This window comes from Saimiri boliviensis, chromosome 6 (assembly GCF_048565385.1).
Source record: "Saimiri boliviensis isolate mSaiBol1 chromosome 6, mSaiBol1.pri, whole genome shotgun sequence".
Classification (NCBI taxonomy): domain Eukaryota; kingdom Metazoa; phylum Chordata; class Mammalia; order Primates; family Cebidae; genus Saimiri; species Saimiri boliviensis.
The window spans coordinates 60281587-60301368 of record NC_133454.1 but is presented as its reverse complement, the minus strand read 5'-3'; the positions used below and the strand labels follow the sequence as shown (position 1 = coordinate 60301368).

Below are 19782 nucleotides of genomic sequence, written 5' to 3'. Positions count from 1 at the left end.
CTTCCTAGTGTGAAATCAATAAAGCTGGCAAAAAAAAAAATTTTATTAAGGAGCTCCTACAACAAAGCCACAGCTCATATGAAGAAGAAAAAAAAAAAAAAAAAGAAGGAGCACTACTAGCATGTTACTTAGTATGAATATTAACACCAAAAGAGAAAAGTACTTGCTTTCGAGGAAGAGGAAATGAGGCAATGGGCAAAGTACTTCTCTTTTTTAACAACAAACAATGCACATAACTATTTATTTTACTTATTTAAACTATGTACATATATACACTTAATAAAACTCAAAGTATAAAAAATGAGAAAAAAAATCCCAGACAACATCCCTCAAAAAGCTTCCTCTCCACGAACAACATAAGAATATAAATGCATTTTTCATTCTCATATTGCATATATACATATGTCCATTTATCAGACCTCAGGAATATCCTAGAGAACATGGGCTGAAATTTTCTCCATTCAGCAGGCAAACCACTGCCAACCAAACTTCGCTTGCACTGAGCCCTAGAGACAATATACCCCAGATATACCAGACAACCAAATCACAGCAGCTGGTAAGGAATACTGCCAGGCCCACAAGCCTTATTAAAAGGGCAACCTTAGACAACTTCCTTCCTAGCCTTAGCTGACTAGAGCAAAGTTTGTACAGCAGTATAGCATGTAAAAATAGGCCTTGATGCAGTGTCTTCTACACACCTAATGTCTGTTTTGTACACAGAAACATAAACAATTAGCAAAAGGACCTCTTTGTAACAAAACAAAAATTGTACTATGTAAAAAATTTTGAGATTTAAATCTTAAAATCTAAAGCAAACAATGATTAGACAGTAAAATTTAAAACATCAAGCACGTATGAAGGATAAAATTTGAAAAATATGGATATCTAACTACAATATTGTTCATATTTTCTTCAGTCCTTTTTGTGTAAATTTTTGGCCAATCAGGGATAAGATAGAATTTATATGTAACTGCATAAATGAAACAAAATGAGTCAATTAATAATATTATGTAGGTCACGAGAAAAGAGGATAGATGAGATTTATAGAATTTTACCTACTTTCCTGTCATGGACGATAAAGTATCGTCCACTTAAACAATTTAAAGTATATTGTTAATGCCATAAAAATCTAACCAAAGTTAAATTCTATTCAAGTACAAAGTGGTTTATTTGCAAATTATACTGATTTTTAAATGTGTTAAACTTTTCAGTGGCCAGAAAATACTACACATTAAAAGTTGAACCCGGGGCCGGGCGCGGTGGCTCAAGCCTGTAATCCCAGCACTTTGGGAGGCCGAGGCGGGTGGATCACAAGGTCGAGAGATCGAGACCAACCTGGTCAACATGGTGAAACCCCGTCTCTACTAAAAATACAAAAAATTAGCTGGGCATGGTGGCGCGTGCCTATAATCCCAGCTACTCAGGAGGCTGAGGCAGGAGAATTGCCTGAACCCAGGAGGCGGAGGTTGCGGTGAGCCGAGATCGCGCCATTGCACTCCAGCCTGGGTAACAAGAGCGAAACTCCGTCTCAAAAAAAAAAAAAAAAAAAAAAAAAAAAAAAAAAAAAAGTTGAACCCATATGAGCCATTTTTTATAACCCATGAATCCCAATGTAATGCAGCAAGTTGCGGTACCTTTTTTTTGTCACTGTAGCTATCAACCTGTAAGATCACCAGTAACGTAGACCTAGTGCAAAAAGGCAAGCTGGGCCAATAAATATTCCTTACCTCAGATCATAAACTAGGAAATATTCCGAGAAAAGTTAGAGAGGACCTGAACATAAAAGGTCCTAAAATGGAAAAAACAAAAAAAGGCTAAAGGGGCCTCAAGTATACCAAAGCTACAAAGCTGTGATGAAGAGATGACAATACCCGTTAGTAGTAGAAAAATGATTAAATAAGAGAGAAGCATACATGTAGACACAATGTGACAAACTATACCAGTTTACCTAGAACCATCCCAGTTTTAACACTGAAAGTGCCATGTCCTGGAAACCCCTTGTTCTTAGACCAATAGGGAAGGCTGGTCACCCTATGAGAAGAACTGAGTCAATCAAGCTAATGATCAAATTTTAGTGTGAAGATCAAAGATTCCATGCTCTTGGTGTCACTGGAGCTGCCTCATCCAGAAAAACCCTCCAGTTGCATTCCTTAAGGGAGTTTGGGTTTGTGTGAGAAGCTGATTCTTCCCTTATTATCCCATGTGTATTTTTAAAATAACTTTCCCTTGCTTGGGTTAGCCTGAGTTCTTGCAGTCAAAAGTGCCTGACTGAAATACTCATTTTTTCAATGGTAGATTACAAGAATGTAGCAAATTATTTCACATTACTTAAAGCTTTACTTTAATTTTGATTCTGTAAAGACAGAATCAAAATAAAAATAAGATAGTAAAAGATTCAGTGAGAAACCAAAAGCTGGAATAAACCATGCTACAAAATAGTAGCAAACTGAATAGGGACAGAAAAATAGAAAGTTATTATATGGTGAGATTAAAACAATGATCAGTTGTTCAATTCCCCCCCAAAATGCAGTTGTCAGAGACATCACAGAAACTCAGTCCCTAAAGATGAATGTCAGTCCTAACGAAAAGAAAATACTGGTTCTATATTACAAGATCACTTGAAATTTCTTCCTGTCTACAATTCTAGCTCCTAACTTTAGGCAAGTAATCTTAACTGACCTTTGAACAAGCAGGTAATACCAAGTATTATCAAGTAGAGGGTGAGTTGGGGGAGCAGATTAAGAGAGATCCTGGCCAAAACATATTTGAAATACAGCGTTGTGTTGTTTTGAGGCCCTATTTCAGAATAATATTGAAAAACAAAATAACATTCAGAAGAAATCAACAAGGCATTAGGAATACAGAAACCCAAAAAAGAAAAATGGTAACTATAATCAAATACTTGAAGTGCTCTCAGATAACATTTTATTTTTTATTACTTGAGAGGGCAAAATTAGGACCAATGGATAAAAGTTATAGGAAAGAAGATTTTTGACTCAACATATTTTAAAAATACTTGTAATAATTTCAAGTCTTCTAAAAAAAAAAAATGACCCATCTGAAAAAGTAGTAAGTTGTCCAATAGTGGAGGGGCTGTGGCAGGAATTAGATGGCCATATATATATACATATATATATATATATGTATATATATATATGATATACAAAGAGAATTGAATTCCTTAGAGAGAGAAAGGTAGGACCAGATAATATCATTTTTTTACATTTAATTAAAGTTTAAATAAATTCAAACCTATGGAAAACTTCAAACATATACAGAAGTAATCAGAACACTATAATGAACCGCCATGGACAGATATGGATACCTCACTTTAGCATTATCAACTCCCAGCCAATCTTGCTTCATCTGTAACTTCCTACTATATCATTTAAGTATATTCCAGACAGCAAATCATTTTATGCATAAATGTTTCAATATGTCAGATGAATTTTTAAAACCCTTCCAAGATTCTATGTTTCTATAACTCTAACACAAGAAAACTGAGACATGTACTAACATTCAGAAAGTAAATTATGTGTACCATTTACCCAACCAGTTTTAGATAAATGTAAGGGAATTAGTGCCTAAACTGTCTCATTGTTTAGTTTCACAGTGACATCTAGTGGATAAAAACTGCAACAGACGTGGTAAGATTAAAAAGCATCTATTGTCATGGAGTCATATATAGACAAAGTTTACAAGTTCAAAATAGTTAAGTCACTGAACATTCTTCAGTAGTTCGTGTCCTTCGCCGCCCCCACCCACCACCACCAAAAAAAAAAAAAAGCCACAGGGATGGTTATAAAAACTTAAACTATCAATTAGAAAGGCTAGGATCCATCACTTATTTCCAAATACACCAAGCTCACTGTAGTTTCTAGGTATTTTTTTTTTTTTTAAGAAAAAAATATCTTTGCCAGGTGCGGTGGTTCATGCCTATAATCCCAGCACTTTGGAAGGCTGAAGAGGACAGATCCCTTGAGCTCAGGAGTTCAAGATCAGCCTGGCCAACATGGTGAAACCCCATCTCTACTAAAAATGCAAAAATTAGCCAGGCACGGTGGTGGGTACCATGATCCCAGCTACGCGGGACGGTGAGGCAGGAGAATCAGGAGAATCTCTTGAACCAGGCAAGAAGAGGCTGCAGTGAGCCAAGATTCTACCACTGCACTCCAGCCAGGGCAACAGAGTAATGTGTAGTTCAATTCTATCTCTCCCATGAATTCTTCCCCTATGGTTTCCTTAAAAATTTCTGAACTCCCATAGCACAACTTTATTGCAATATATAGAAAATTTCTCTATATTATTATCTAACAGAATGAGTTGTCTAGTTTTGTATCTCCACCTGAAAATATAAACCCATGGAGGGTCCTATTTCACATTTCCTTAGTATCACTACAATGCATAACAAACAGCATATGCAAACACTGCTGACTGATGAGCTGTATTTACATATTATACAGATGAAGTAATAGCTATTAAACACCACAAAAGCAAGCACTATGTGTCTTAAGTCAGTGTTCTATTCCTTGTACTTTATGCAGTGCCTGGCTCAACAAATACTTCCTAACAAATAAAAATGATGCTTACAAACTGAACAATGACAAGAAAGAGTCAAATAGTTGTGGACAAAGAAAAAATTTTAATAGTATTTCAACATGATAATGTTTGCTTCTAAAGCTTTTCCTATTAATAGCAAATAGCACAATTAAATTATGACCAAGTATGTTAACTTAAGCAATAATACAGCTTTTATTTTCAAATACTCATAATTTTCCATGTTTTCTCTTCCTCTCATTATTTCTAAGAATACATTTTAAATAAGATGAAGAACAATTCCTGAAGCACAACTGAAGACTATATCAACTGGACAAAAGCTCAGGTATACTAAGTTTGGGGCTAACTAGACAGAGTCAAGCAATTTGAATGGATGAGTCTACTCATAGTGGTTAATTTTTAAATATTGGTTATATAAAATGAGTCACTAAATAACAATTACATTTTTCCAAAAACTCTAAATACGTTATGCATTCATTATATTATTCCTTAACCTACAACTATAGATTCGTTTATGTTTTGTCTCAAAATGAGACAAACATAAACAATAATGCTCCCATGTGTACTGAACTTCTTTGCAACAAAGGTAAGAATCATTTCTCTCTGTATACTACAAACTAATAGTAGCTTACTCAGAATATAATTTCAGTATAATTGGGAAAATCCATGTTCTTGACCTAAAGTGCTTTTGAATTCCAACACTTTGGCACCTTTCTTTAGTTAATTTTAGAGTGTCTTACCAAAAACAAATAAATGTAAATTTAAAAATTTTAAAAAGCATTACCCCACTGTTCTCCACTTTACAAAGCTAAAACAAAAAAGAAGTGATTATAAAAAGTGAAGCTGAATGCAATAACTCTTAATCCCTACCTCATACCATAGATGTCATATTTATTATAGTGTAGGGGATGGGGAAAATATCATAGACATAAAATAAAATGCACAGGTACTTACAGCCTGGGCTTGTTGTTGGAATAATTCATTCTGATTCTCTTCATCATCTGTTCCCTCCCCAAGCATCAGGGAAGGAGATAACCTAGAACTTCCAATAGCAGCATTTAAATTGTTTGGAAAAACACTTGTCCTTTTGAAAGTTAAGTGTGCTGGTGAAGACTGCATGGCTATAGAGCCTTCTTTTTCTGCCTACAAAAAGAACAAGGGAGGATACGTAGTAATGTTCTACTCCAATACAGAGCAATCCAATAATGCCTCTAAGCAATTCAGGATTTTAAATTGGGGTGGGGGCAGGGGAGAGGCTTTAGCTGGCAGAGGAACTAACATTTACCAGGTACCTCCCATGTGCTAATAATTTAGGTTTTCTCATCTAACTCACACACAATCCTATAAGAGGAGTATCATACCCTTATTTTATGGATGAAGTTAAGTAATTAGTCAAAAGTCAATAGCTAATAAGTGGCAAAGCCAGAATTCAAACTCAAGTCTGAACCCAAAATTCTGACATTGTGTTTACTTGGTAAAAGCAAAAAAAATGAGTCAGAGCATAGGAATAAAACATGGTTTCTCTACATAAAAATCTACTGTCCTCACTGGTTAATCAGATTATATCAAGCACATAATCAAAGGAAAGTAATTCTGTTACCACCTAATACCTTATCACATAACACACATACTTTCCATTCAATCTTTACTCAGGCTCGCTTTTGAACTTACTCTTTCATAAGACTTCTGAAGCTGCTGCTTTTTTCTCAACCTAATTTGTTGATTTACTCGGTATTTAACTTGTTTCTGAAAATGTTTCAAAGCTTCTTGTTTTTTTCTTAGCTGTTCCTTTAGTTCTTCCTCAATCAAATATGCTGAGGTCTTTAAAGATGAAAGATAGAAAATGAACTTAAATGTCAGCAGTTTTGTCCATTAGGGCTGTTGTAAACACAGAGCAGTCAGGATACAATCCTGAAAACAATAATTCCATTCTGTACAAAAAAAAAATTGGAATGCATGAGTACGCAAATCAAATCTTAGTATTTTTATTGAACTAGAACTGAAGGTGTCTTCATTAATTCTTAATGAACCAAATTAAACCTATCATATGTTACACATTTTCTAAAATGGAGTAAATAGTCAAGACACACCAGGTTATTTACCACTCACCAAATATGTCCTATTGCAAAATGTCCTCATACTCGGCATTATGCTTTTTTTTTTTTTTTTTTTTTTTTTTGAGACGGAGTTTCGCTCTTGTTACCCAGGCTGGAGTGCAATGGCGCGATCTTGGCTCACCGCAACCTCCGCCTCTTGGGTTCAGGCAATTCTCCTGCCTCAGCCTCCTGAGTAGCTGGGATTACAGGCACGTGCCACCATGCCCAGCTAATTTTTTGTATTTTTGGTAGAGACGGGGTTTCACCATGTTGACCAGGATGGTCTTGATCTCTTGACCTCGTGATCCACCCGCCTCGGCCTCCCAAAGTGCTGGGATTACAGGCTTGAGCCACTGCGCCCGGCCATTATACTCCATTTTTAATTTGGCATGCCCTTCCTCTCATCTCCACCTAGTAAAGGCCTACTCAGTTTTCACAACCATTTAATATCCACTCCTTAGCACTTCCCACAACACTTTCTTCCTCTAAGCCCTCTTATACTATAACACTTCTCATTTCACCAGTGTTAACTGAGTATCATACTTCTTGACTCCCTTATTATATTATAAACTCTTTGAGGGCAGGATATATATTCAATTCTCCCTTGTTTCCCCTACAGCATGTAGTACAGAGCCTTGACTATAAGGATAGTCAATATATATTTATATAATTATTCAATTGCAAAACATATTCTAAACCAGGGGTGTCCAATTTTTTGTCTTCCCCAGGCCACACTGGAAGAACTGTTACATAAAATACACTAACACGAAGGACAGCTGATGAGTATAAAAAAAAAAAAATCACAAAAAAACTCACAGTGTTTTAAGAAAATTTATTAATTTAGGCAAGGCACAGTGGCGCATGCCTGTAACCCCAGCACTGTGGGAGGCCAAGGTGGGTGGATCACCTGAGGTCAGGAGTTCAAGATCAGTCTGACCAACATGGCGAAACCCCGTCTCTACTGAAAATACAAAAATTAGCCAGGCATGGTGGTGGGCACCTGTAATCCCAACTACTTGGGAAGCTGAGGCAGGAGAGTCACTTGAACTGGGGAGGTGGAGATTGCAGTGAGCTGAGATTGTGCCATTGCACTCCAGCCTGGGCAATAGAGCAAGACCCAATCTCAAAAAAAAAAAAAGAAAAGAAAAGAAAAGAAAATTTATTAATTTATGTTGGGCCACATTCATTCAAAGCCATCCTGGGCCACATGCAGCATGCCACATCCTGGGCCCATGGCCACATGTTGGACAAGCTTGTTCTAAACAATCTGGCACACTTTATCCCATTTGAGTGCTTGATCTGCATTTATCTCCTCTAAGTGTTCTGAATAACAATCACAGTCATCATCATAACAGCACTTACCATTATTATGGATCTATTATGTGACAAATATTTTAACTACATTTTCTATCCTCAAAACCACGTTTGCTAGTATGTATTCTTATCTCTTATGTTACAGATGAGGAAACTGGGATTCAGAAAGATTAGGTAATTTTAATACAGCTGACTAGTAGCAGAACTAGAAGTTTCTGACTCCAACAATTATGTTCCTTTCTACACTGCTTTTCTCTTGACTACGTCTCTCTTTCAATAGGAATTTTCTAATTAAATAAAATCATCATCATATATCCTACCTATTCTTTCTTCTAACTCAGTGATTCTGACTTCTAATTCTGAAGGGTGCCTCAGATCATTTTACAGGCTGTCATTACATTCTCAAAATCAAATGCATTCAAATTTCAACTTAAGTTAAAATTTCCAAGAAGTCTATTGCATAAACTATTCTAGTGGAGTATAAAGTATCAAAAAACAATTAGGCAAAATAATTCCAAAGGAGAAACATATATGTAATAAAGCCTGAACAACTGACCCAGATTAACTGAAGCCCCAGACAAGTTTAAGCCATTCAGCCTCTTTGTTTTACTTCCATTTTCTCTGCTCCTCTTTTGCTCCGTAAGATTATCAAACATCTTACTGAATGATTACAGATTGTGGATCTCAACTGTAAACCAAATATAAGAGTATACAAGATTTTAGAAACGTACTTTTCTTAGCAAGTACCATAGTGCAAGGCCACCAAAACCCAAGAAAAATTGTTCTGTGGGATGTTCAGAGGTTCCCAGATTGAAGTAAATTTTGGAAATACAGGGTTAAACACAGCGAAATGTTGTTTTGATTGTACAGCTAACTTCTCATAGCCTTTATGCACCTTATGGACTATCCAAGGGGGCCATATGGAATGAAGTGTTTCTCACAACATCCAAAGAACACATTCACATATGATGGAGTTGGAGCTTAATGACACAGCAGTTAGATCTCTCTTCAATGAATCAAGTCTCCTAGCCTTCATGCTTTTGGGTAGTCCTCTCCCAAAGTGAATTTGGTCTGACTCCAAATATCTAACAAAATGAGGCAAATGGGCTCTGTGACTTCCCAAGCCAGGTCATAAAGCAACTTTCACCTGGGTTCTTAGAGTGCTCATTCTGAAGAAAGTCAGCACTGTATAAAAATTCTGACTACCCTGAGATTACCATGCTATGAGGAAGCCCAAGTTAGTTAACAGAGAAGCCATATGAAAAGAGAAACATTTCTAGCCAGCAATGTCAGATATCTGAATAAGAAAGCCATCTTGAACATTACAGCCTAGCAGGTGTCACATGACTGGGATAGCCTGACTGTTTTCTAGCTCCAACCAACAGCCAGAAAATAGTCAATAAGTCCCAGACATGTCCAGTTACTTGAGCCCCAGCTGAGGCCCCAGACACTATGGAGCAAAGACAAGCCATTACCCATTGCTTCAATATCTTTGAAGCAATTAATCTAATCAAAACACTGGTTGATCATAAAATTCACCTGTAAATATTAAACAATTAAAGTCAATCCCTTCTCCAAAATTTCCTATGGTTCTCTACCATCCCTATTTTCCATAATCCTGTCAACAACCGTTCTCCTACTAAATTTTCCACTCCAACCGATCTAATCTACCCTTAGAATCCTGAACCTGTACTCTCCCCATTCTCCTTAATAGGAGAATCATTCCCTTCCCTTTTCCGATGATTCAAATTCTTCATTACACTTTCCTGGGTCACATCAACCCAATGTCAGAGCTTCTTCTTTGATTAAGCATTATATTCTTAGAACTTAGATATACCACCTAGACTCTTAAAACCCGTTTTGGAAATAGGCAGAGTAGGAATAAATCAATGAATATACATACATATGTGCAAACAAAAGTAAAATGAATATAGTATATTCCATTACTTTCACATTTACTTTAAATATGTCTCATTTCTCCTCTGAGATCAAGTATACTTAGGGAACATACCTCATACTTTTTTCATCCATGTTCAGCACCTTGTCTATATATACAGAAGACATTATGTGCCTTTCATAAATATTTCATGAGTGTCTATATTTATTAGGCAGTCTTTAAGATAAAAGTGGGAGTGTGATGATAAATGAGATTTGTCCTCTAAGCTCAAGGAGCTCCCATTGCATCAGGAAAAGATACATTAACAATCTATTATAACACAATGTGGTAGGTGCCAATTTAAATTTGAACACACAGCTAAGTTTAGTGAAAGACTATCAGAAATTGCGGAATTTCAAGTTAGACTTTCTCAGATTACCAGAGTTCATCCCCTTCTCCTTTATTCTATTACCCGATTTTTGTCTGAATCCTCATTACAAAATTTATCATAAACCTTAAGCAACCAATTAATGTTACTTAAAGTATGTCAACTATCTTGCAGATAGTGCTTACGTCTTGGGCGTAGCAACCAATCAAGAGTCTGAAGTAAACTGACATACAGATATGTATCTATATAACCTGTTGCATGTAGATTATGGTCTATTTATTATAGTAGGTGAGTAGTATTTGATTATGCCAACTGAAGTTGCAGTCAAGTTTTGGCAAATACTTGTTTGTTCTATAATTCTAATGTAAGAACATAATCTATTTATGGCAGAATAGAAACAGCATCCTCAGACTGTTCATCTTTAAGCACCCAGATTAGAGAAGGGTAATAAAAAGGGTGGTGGGAAACCCCACCATATTTGGATCAAACTGACACTCACATATGCTGGGATTTCCGAACTACCTGGTGAGGCAGGTTCCACCCATGCCCCAACTGGTACTATAGCCTGGTTCCTCTCAGCCAGCACTGCCAACACGTCCTTGCTCTTCAAGGGGTTTAAAGCCAGGGGCAACCGTGTGTTATTTCGAGGTTTCTTACGGGCCATACTTCCCAGCATCTGTGACTCCTGGTAAGGAGAAAGAAAAAGCTTACAATCTTCAAATGACTGCATTAAAAGTTCAACCTCCTAACACATGAGCCAGAGGCCCGTGAAAAGGAGAGAAGCCCTGGAGGCAGAAGACTGACACGGATTTGAAAAGGATTCTAGAGAAAAAGGAAGAAGGGAAGAGACATGGGAAGAAATAAAAAGGCAAGAAACGTTTTAAGTTGCCTTCTAGAAGAAATGGCGATGAGAGGGAAGAGAAAGGATCGGAATGAAAGAACGAAGATTGTGCCCAGCTGTGGGCGCAGCGAGGCGGGAAGGGCGGAATGACAGCCGCAGCCCGGGGGCAAAGGGAGGGGCGGGAACCTGGGTCTGCAGCCGAGAGCTCCAATGATCGGTATCCGGTTATGGGAGGACGCGCTGAACGGCTAGGTGCCTCGGGCCAGGTAAAAGCCTGTTTCTGAGGCCCCGAGGCCCACTCCGGCTGAGACAGCACTGGCCGGGAGTCCGCCCGCAGCTAGCCACAGACTCAGTCTACTGCGGGTACTAAGGTAACGGCCTCAAGGAAACCGCCACTTTTAGGTGGGCCGCTCCGTCCCGCCCTTCCGTAACCTTGTGCCCGCCCCTTCCGGACGCCGCGTCCCCTCCCGCAGCTTGGAAGACGTGAGAGGCGGGGTTTCGGGCTTCCGTGGTTTGGTCACTTCCTGTTCCTGTCCGGCTGAGGGGGTGGGAATGTGTGGGTGCGCGCGGTCGCTGAGTGATGTGCCATCTGAGGCGTGGTGGGACTCAAGTTCCAGCCCCGAGACCTTCTAAATCACACCGGAAAGACACGCGTTGGGCTTGCGATCTGGCCGACTGGGCGGGCCAGGGGTCGCAGTGGAGGGAAGCACTGGAAAAGTGTGAAACAGGGAGACACGGCTTCCTCGAGAAACAAACTAAGCTAACAAATGTTTTGGATTCTTTGTGCAGCTCGTTTTACCACGCTGTTTCATGCATGTTACTGTATTTGGACACCACGGCCTCCTGAGTGGTCTCCCTCTCTGCTGCAGGCTCTGCTGTCATCCAGAGACACTCGATTATCTCTGTGGGATAATTTATTCGTTCGGTTAACATACGTTACGGCGAGCTTTTTACACACGCGTGCTGTTCTAAGCACCGAAGTTACGCAGGTATAAACGAAACAAATATCCCTGCTCAGGGAATTCACAGTTCAGTGAGGGGGAAATAAGCGAATAAACAATGAGTAAGCAAACGTGTGTGTTGTGGAGTAAAAGCTAAGAGGATAGGGAGTGTGGTGGGCAGGGTGGGGATGGGAGGAATAAAATACTAGAATGTCCAGAGAAGCTGCACTGAGGTACTTTTGAGCAAAGACTTAAAAGAGGTAATAGAATAAGCCACTGTGCTCTTCAACGCAGGCTTTATAAACGTGTTCCAGATAAAACAACAAGGACAAACGCCCCGAGGTGGGGACAGTGTGACTGGAGCAGAGGGAGAGGGGAAAAATGGAAGGACCCGCAATCGAATCGAACATGTAAGCCACCATAGATGTTGAGATGGGGAGCTACTGGAGCAAGGTTTGGAGCAAAGGAACACCATAATGTGATTTAAATTTAAAAAAATAATTCTGAGTGCTATAGCGAAAATAGACGGTAAAGAAGACCAATTAGGTGGCTATTGCAGTAATTCGGATAAGGAATTATGATGTCGGATCAAGGAAGTGGTGGTTGAGATCATGTTAAGTGGATTCTGTATCTATTTGGGAGGCAAAACTTTCAGGATCTGTTAAAGGTTTGGATATGGATTGGGTAAGAGAGATGTCAAGGAAAACTAGAGGCTTCATCCGAGCAACTGTCAGGATGAAACTACTATTTACTGACACTGTGAAGAGAGTGGAAGGAGTAGATTTGGAAAGGGGGAGATCAGGAGTTCAGTTTGGGGCAGATTAAGTTTTACTTGCCTAATCAACGTCCAAGAAGATAGTATAAGGAAAAGTGTCTGGAGCTCAGAGAAGAGTTCTGGGCTGAAAATATAAATCTAAGAGTTGTTAGCCTGTAGATTTAAAGCCATGAAACTGGATGGAATCATCAAGGGGTTGAATATAGACAGATAAAAGAATAGATCCTAAACCAGCCCTAGGGTATTTCACTATTACAGAGACTGAGCAGAAGAGGAGGAGAATGCTAAGAGATTGAGAAGGATTTGTCCATAAACTAAAGAAGAAAACCACTGGGGTGTGATACCTTGAAAGCCAGGTGAAAAAGAAATGGTCCACTGAGGGCAGACCATCTGTGTTAAATCCTGCTGATAGATCAAATAAGATGAGGACTGAAAATTGACTTTTGGATTTGACCACGTGGAAGTCATTGATAACTTTAAAAAGAGCAGTGTCTTTAGAGCAGTTGGAGAGCAAAATCCTGATAGGTTAGGCAAGAAAGAGTAGGAGAAGAAATTGGAGACAGCAAATTTAGACAATTCTTTCCATGAATTTTGTTGTGAAGGGACACAGTGAAACAGGTGGCTGAATGTAGAGGTAGGACCATAAGAGAGTTCTTTAAGATCATAGCATATATTCTTTATCGGTGGAAATTATCCAGTAGACAGGAGAAAACACATGATGCAGGAGAGATATGAGAGAATTTGGGGATCTACAGTCACGTCACTTAAAGATGGGGATACATTTTGAGAAATGCATTGTTAGGTAATTTTGTCTTTGTGCAAACCTCATAGAGTGTACTTACCCAAACCTGAAGACATGCTTACGTGCACTTGCTCGCTCTCTCTCCCTCCTCCCTCCCTCCGTCTCAGATCTGCTCTGAGGGAAGCCATGTACATCATTAGCAGTTCTATAAAGAGGATCATGTGGCAAGAAACTGAAACATTCTGCCAGCAGCCCTGTGAATGAACATGGAAGTAGACCCTCCAGCCCTAATCAAGTCTTCAGAGACTGGACTCTCAACCAACGACTTGACTGCAACCTCATAAGAGACCCTGAGCCAGACCACCCAACCAGAAACTGTGAGATAATGTTTGTTGTATTAAGATGCTAAATTTGAGGGTCATTTGTTATATGAGGCAAGTAAAAGGTAAGAGACAGTGAAAAGTCAGTAGAGTCAGTAAGTTGTACATCCCTGTAGCGGTCTAAGATTTGTTAGAGCTCATTGAAAGAATGTGCTAAAATAAGAGGTGATGATCTGACAGTAGGATGCTTGAAGCTGAGTGTATGGAGAAACTGTGGTTATTGGTGCTGTCAAAGTCTATGGTATGACCAAAGAAGGGAAAGCTAAGGTAGGTTAAAGAAAAAGATCACTGGAGAAGAAGAGGTCGTAGAAACCAAGCACCAGAGCATTGAATGGATGATCCATGAGGATACTGAAATCACCAAAAAATATAATAAGAATAATGTTGGAGAGAGCCAGGAGCAACGATTTTCAAGGAATTTCAGGAAAAGGCTTGGAGGTTGGTGGATAAGTATAGCTTGGAAAGCCAAGCATGGTATAGTCTGATGACATGAGGTTCAAAGTTAAAGGTAAGGTTAAGAAAAAGGGAGGAGGTAGTTTAGCGATAGCACTGAGTAACTGAATAGCAAGAAGGAAACCCATCCTACCTCCACCCAGAGGGGCAAGGAACAAAAAACAGCTACTATTAGGTGACTGCAAAAGTAATTCTGGTTTTAATTGTTGGAATTTGCCATTTGATATTGGAATATGTGCTTTAATAAATGTATGTTATACATCAGTTTAATGGGCATTTCTCACCTTGCAGTTTTGTTGTTGTTGTTGTTGTTGTTTTTGGCTAGCGACTATTTGTTTATTTTAGACTATGGAAATGATGTTAGACAAAAACCAAATGTGAGCAGTTCTCTTATTCAAGTTCAAAATGGGCCATAAAGCAGCAGAGACAACTGGCAACATCAAGAATGCATTTGGCCCAGGAACTGCTAATGAACATACAGTGCAGTAGTGGTTCAAGAAGTTTTGCAAAGGATGGCCAGCTACAGTGGCTCATGCCTGTAATCCCAGCACTTTGGGAGGCCAAGGCCAGTGGATCACTTGAGGTTAAGAGTTCGTGACCAGCCAGGCCAACATGGCGAAACCCTGTCTCTACTAAAATACAAAAATTAGTTGGGCGTGGTGGCACGCACCTATAATCCCAGCTACTCAGGAGGCTGAGGTGGGAGAATCACTTGAACCTGGGAAGCAGAGGTTGTAATGAGCCAAGATCATGCCACTGCACTCCAGCAACAGAGCAAGACTCTGTTGCAATTAAAAAAAAAAAAAGAAAGTTTTGCAAAGGAAATGAGAGCCTTGAAGATGAGGAGTGTAGTGGCCAACCATAGAAAGTTAACAACAATCAATTGAGAGCAGTCATTGAAGCTGATCCTCTTATAACTATACAAGAAGTTGCCTAAGAACTCAGTGTTGATCATCCTATGGTCACTCAGCATTTGAAGCAAATTGGAAAGGTGAAAAGCTCCATAAATGGATGCCTTGTGAGCCAACTGAAAAATTGAAAGAATCATCATTTTGAAGTGTTGTCTTCTCTTATTCTACATAACAATGAAACATTCCTCAATCGGATTGAGACATGCTATGAAAAGTAGATTTGATACAACTGGCAATGACCGGGTCAGTGGTTGGACCCAGAAGAAGCTCCACAGCACATCCCAAAGCACCAGAAACAGGTGATTGGTCACTGGTGATCAGCTGCCAGTCTGATCCACTATGGCTTTCTAAATCCTAGTGAAACCACTACATCTAAGAAGTATGCTCAGCAAATCAATGAGGCACTGAAAACTGCAATTGCCTGCAGCTGACATTGGTCAACAGAAAGGGCCCAGGTCTTCTCCATGACAACTACAACACCTGACCACATGTTGCACAACCAACCCTTCAAAAGTTGAACAAATGAAAACTATAAAGTTTTGCCTCATCCACCATATTCACCTGACTGGTTGCCAACTACCACTTCTTCAAGCATCTCAACAACTTTTTGCAGGGAAAGCACTTCTACAATCAGTAGGATGCAGAAAATGCTTTTCAAGAGTTCAGCGAATCCCGAAGCACGGATTATTACACAACAGGAATAAACTTATTTCTCATTGGCAAATATGTGTTGATTGTGATGGTTCCTATTTTGATTAATAACAGTGTATTTGAGCCTAGTTATAATCATTTAAAATTCATGGCCCAAAACTGCAGTTACTTTTTTTTATTATTATACTTTAAGTTCTCAGATACATGTGCAGAATGTGCAGGTTTGTTACATAGGTATACATGTGCCATGGTGGTTTGCTGCACCCATCAACCCGTCATCTACATTAGGTATTTCTCCTTATGCTATCTGTTGTGAGATGTTACCCTCCCTGTGTCAATGTGTTCTCATTGTTCAACTCCCACTTATGAGTGAGAACATGTGGTATTTAGTTTTCTGTTCTTGTGTCAGTTTGCTGAAAATGATGGTTTCCAGCTTCATCCATGTCCCTGCAGAGGACATGAACTCATCCTTTTTTATGGCTCCATAGTATTCCATGGTGTATATGTCCCACATTTGCTTTATCAAGTCTGTCATTGATGGAAATTTGGGTTGGTCCCAAGTCTGTGTTATTGTGAACAGTGCCACAATAAATACATGTGCATGTATCTTTATAATAGAGTGATTTATAATCCTTTGGGTATATACCCAGTAATGGGATTGCTGGGTCAAATGGTACTTCTAGTTCTAGATCCTTGAGGAATTGCCACACTGTCTTCCACAATAGTTGAACTAATTTACACTCCCACCTACAGTGTAAAAGCATTCCTATTTCTCCACATTCTCTCCAGCATCTGTTGTTTCCTGATTTTTTGATGATCACCATTCTAACTGGCATGAGATGGTGATTTGCATTTCTCTAATGACTAGTGATGGTTTTGATTTGCATCAAATCATTGTGGTTTTGATTTGCATTTCTCTAATGACAAGTGATGATGAGCTATTTTTCATGTTTATTGGCCACATAAATGTCTTCTTTTGAGAAGTGTCTGTTCATAACCTTCACTCACTTTTTGATGGTTTTGTTTTGTTTTTGTAAATTTGTTTAAGTTCCTTGTTAGATATTGGATATTAGCCCTTTGTTAGATAGATTGCAAAAATTTTCTCCCATTCTGTAAGTTGCCTTTTCACTCTGATGATAGTTTCTTTTGCTGTGCAGAAGCTCTGTAGTTAAATTAGATCCCATTTGTCAATTCTGGCTTTTGTGGCCTTTGCTTATGGTGTTTTAGTTATGAAGTCTTTGCTCATGCTTATGTCCTGAATGATATTGCCTAGGTTTGCTTCTAGGGCTTTTATAGTTGTAGGTCTTATGTTTTAAGTCTTTAATCCATCTTCAGTTAATTTTTGTACAAGGTTTAAGGAAGGGGTCCAGTTTCAGTTTTCTGCATATGGCTAACTAGTTTTCCCAACACCATTTATTAAATGAGGAATCCTCCATGCTTATGGTTAGGAATAATCAGTATCGTGAAAATGGCCATACTACCCAAAATAATTTATAGATTCAATGCTATCCCCATCAAGCTACCAATGACTTTCTCAACAGAGTTGGAAAAAACCACCTTAAACTTCATATGGAACCAAAAAAGAGCCCAAATAGCCCAGACAATCCTAATTAAAAAAAAAAAAAAAAAAAGCTGGAGGCATCACACTACCTGACTTTAAACTATTTTACAAGGCTACCGTACTCAAAACACCATGATACTGGTACCAAAACAGAGATATAGACCAATGGAACAGAACAGAGGCCTCAGAAAAAATGCCACACCACTACAACCATCTGATCTTTGACAAAACTGACACAAGCAACAATGAAGAAAGGATTCCCTTTCTAATAAATGGTTGGGAAAATTGGCTATCCATATGCAGAAAAATGAAACTGGATCCCTTCCTTACACCTTATACAAAAATTAACTCCAGATGGATTAAAGATGTAAACATGAGGCCTAACACCATAAAAACTCTAGAAGAAAACCTAGGCAATACCATTCAGGACATAGGCATGAGCAAGGACTTCATGACTAAAACACCAAAAGCAATGGCAAAGAAAGCCAAAATAAACAAATGGGATCTAATAAAACGTAAGAGCTTCTGCACAGCAAAAGAAACTATCATGAGAGTGAACCAGCAACGAACAAAATGGGGAAAAAATTTTGCAATCTACCCATCTAACAAAAGGAGAATATCCAGAATCTACAGAGAACTTAAACAAATTTACAAGAAAAAAAATCAAACAATCCCATCATTGCTTGATGGGCAAAGGATATGCACAGACACTTTTCAAAAGAAGATATTTATGCAGCCAACAAATATATGAAAAAAAAGCTCATTATCACTGGTCATTAGAGAAATGCAAATCAAAACGACATTAAGATACCATCACACACCAGTAAGAATGACGATCATTAAAAAAATCAGGAGACAACAGATGCTGGAGAGGATGTGGAGAAATAGGAATGCTTTTACACTGTAGGTGGGAGTGTAAATTAATTCAACATTGTGGAAGACAGTGTGGCAATTCCTCAAGGATCTAGAACTAGAAATACCACTTGACCCAGCAATCCCATTACTGGGTATATCCCCAAATGATTATAAATTATTCTATCATAAAGATACATGCACACATATGTTTATTGTGGCACTGTTCACAATAGCAAAGATTTGGAGCCAACCCAAATGCCCATCAATGGATAAAGAAAATGTGGCACATACACACCATGGAATATTATGGAGCCTAAAAAAGGATGAGTTCATGTCCTTTGCTCATATACACCATGGAATACTATGCAGCCGTAAAAAGGTGAGTTCATGTCCATGAAACTGGAAACCATCATTCTCAGCAAACTGACACAAGAAGAGAAAACCAAACACCACATGTTCTCACTCAAGTGGGTGTTGAACCATGAAAACACATGGACACAGGGAGGGGAACATCACACACCAGGACCTGGGGGAAGGAGAGCTAGGGGAGGAATAGCAGGGGGTTGGGGGATTAGGGAGGGATAGCATTAGGAGAAATACTTAATGTAGATGATGGGGCAATGGATGCAGTGAACACCACCATGGCATGTGTATACCTATGTAATAAACCTGCATGATCTGCACATGTACCCCAGAACTTAAAGTATAATAAATAAATTTTTAAAAATAAATAAATCCTTTCCCTATTGTTCAGTTTTGTCAGAATTGCCAAAGATCAGATAGTTGTAGATGGGTGGTGTTATTTATGAAGCCTCTGTTCGGTTCCATTGGTCTATATATCTGTTTTGGTACCAGTACCATGCTGTTTTGATTACTGTAGCCTTGTAGTGCCCTGTAGTATAGTTTGAAGTCAGCATGATGCCTCCAGCTTTGTTCTTTTTGCTTAGGATTATCTTGGCTATACAGGTTCTTTTTTGGTTTTATAAGAAATTTAAAGTAGTTTTTTCTAATTCTGTCAAGAAAGTCAATGGTAACTTAATGGGGATAGCATTGAATCTATAAATTACTTTGGGCAGTATGGCCATTTTCACGATATTTATTTTTCCCAACCATGAACTTGGAATGTTTTTCCATTTGTTTGTTTCTTCTCTTATTTTCTTGAGCAGTGATTTGTAGTTCTCCTTGGAGAGGTCCTTCACGTCCCCTGTAAATTGTATTCCTAAATATTTTATTCTCTTTGTAGCAATTGTGAATGGAAGTTCACTCAGGATTTGGTTCTCTGTTTGTCTATTATTGGTGTATAGGAATGCCTGTGATTTTTGCATATTGAGTTTGTATTCTGAGACTTTGCTGAAGTTGCTTATCAGCTTAAAGAGATTTGGGGCTGAGACGATGGGGTTTTCTAAATAGACAATCATGTCATCTGCAAACAGAGACAATT

At 38.6% G+C, this 19782-nt stretch overlaps 1 protein-coding gene across 8 annotated transcripts in view; it reads right to left on the bottom strand.

Moving 5' to 3' along the window:
• CCDC15 (coiled-coil domain containing 15) overlaps positions 1-11521 on the bottom strand; it is a 65712-nt gene extending 54191 nt beyond the window's left edge. For 4 of the 8 annotated variants that reach the window (XM_074400787.1, XM_010334401.3, XM_074400789.1 and 1 more), the window contains exons 1-4: positions 11259-11520; positions 10731-10916; positions 6229-6378; positions 5512-5700 (exon numbers count right to left, since the gene is read on the bottom strand). In XM_074400787.1, coding sequence (XP_074256888.1) covers positions 5512-5700; positions 6229-6378; positions 10731-10907 — 516 coding nt within the window. In that variant the 5' untranslated portion in view covers positions 10908-10916; positions 11259-11520. The other 4 variants (XM_074400793.1, XM_074400791.1, XM_074400792.1 and 1 more) reach the window with 4 other exon arrangements.
• Between the last annotated feature and the right edge of the window lie 8261 nt (positions 11522-19782).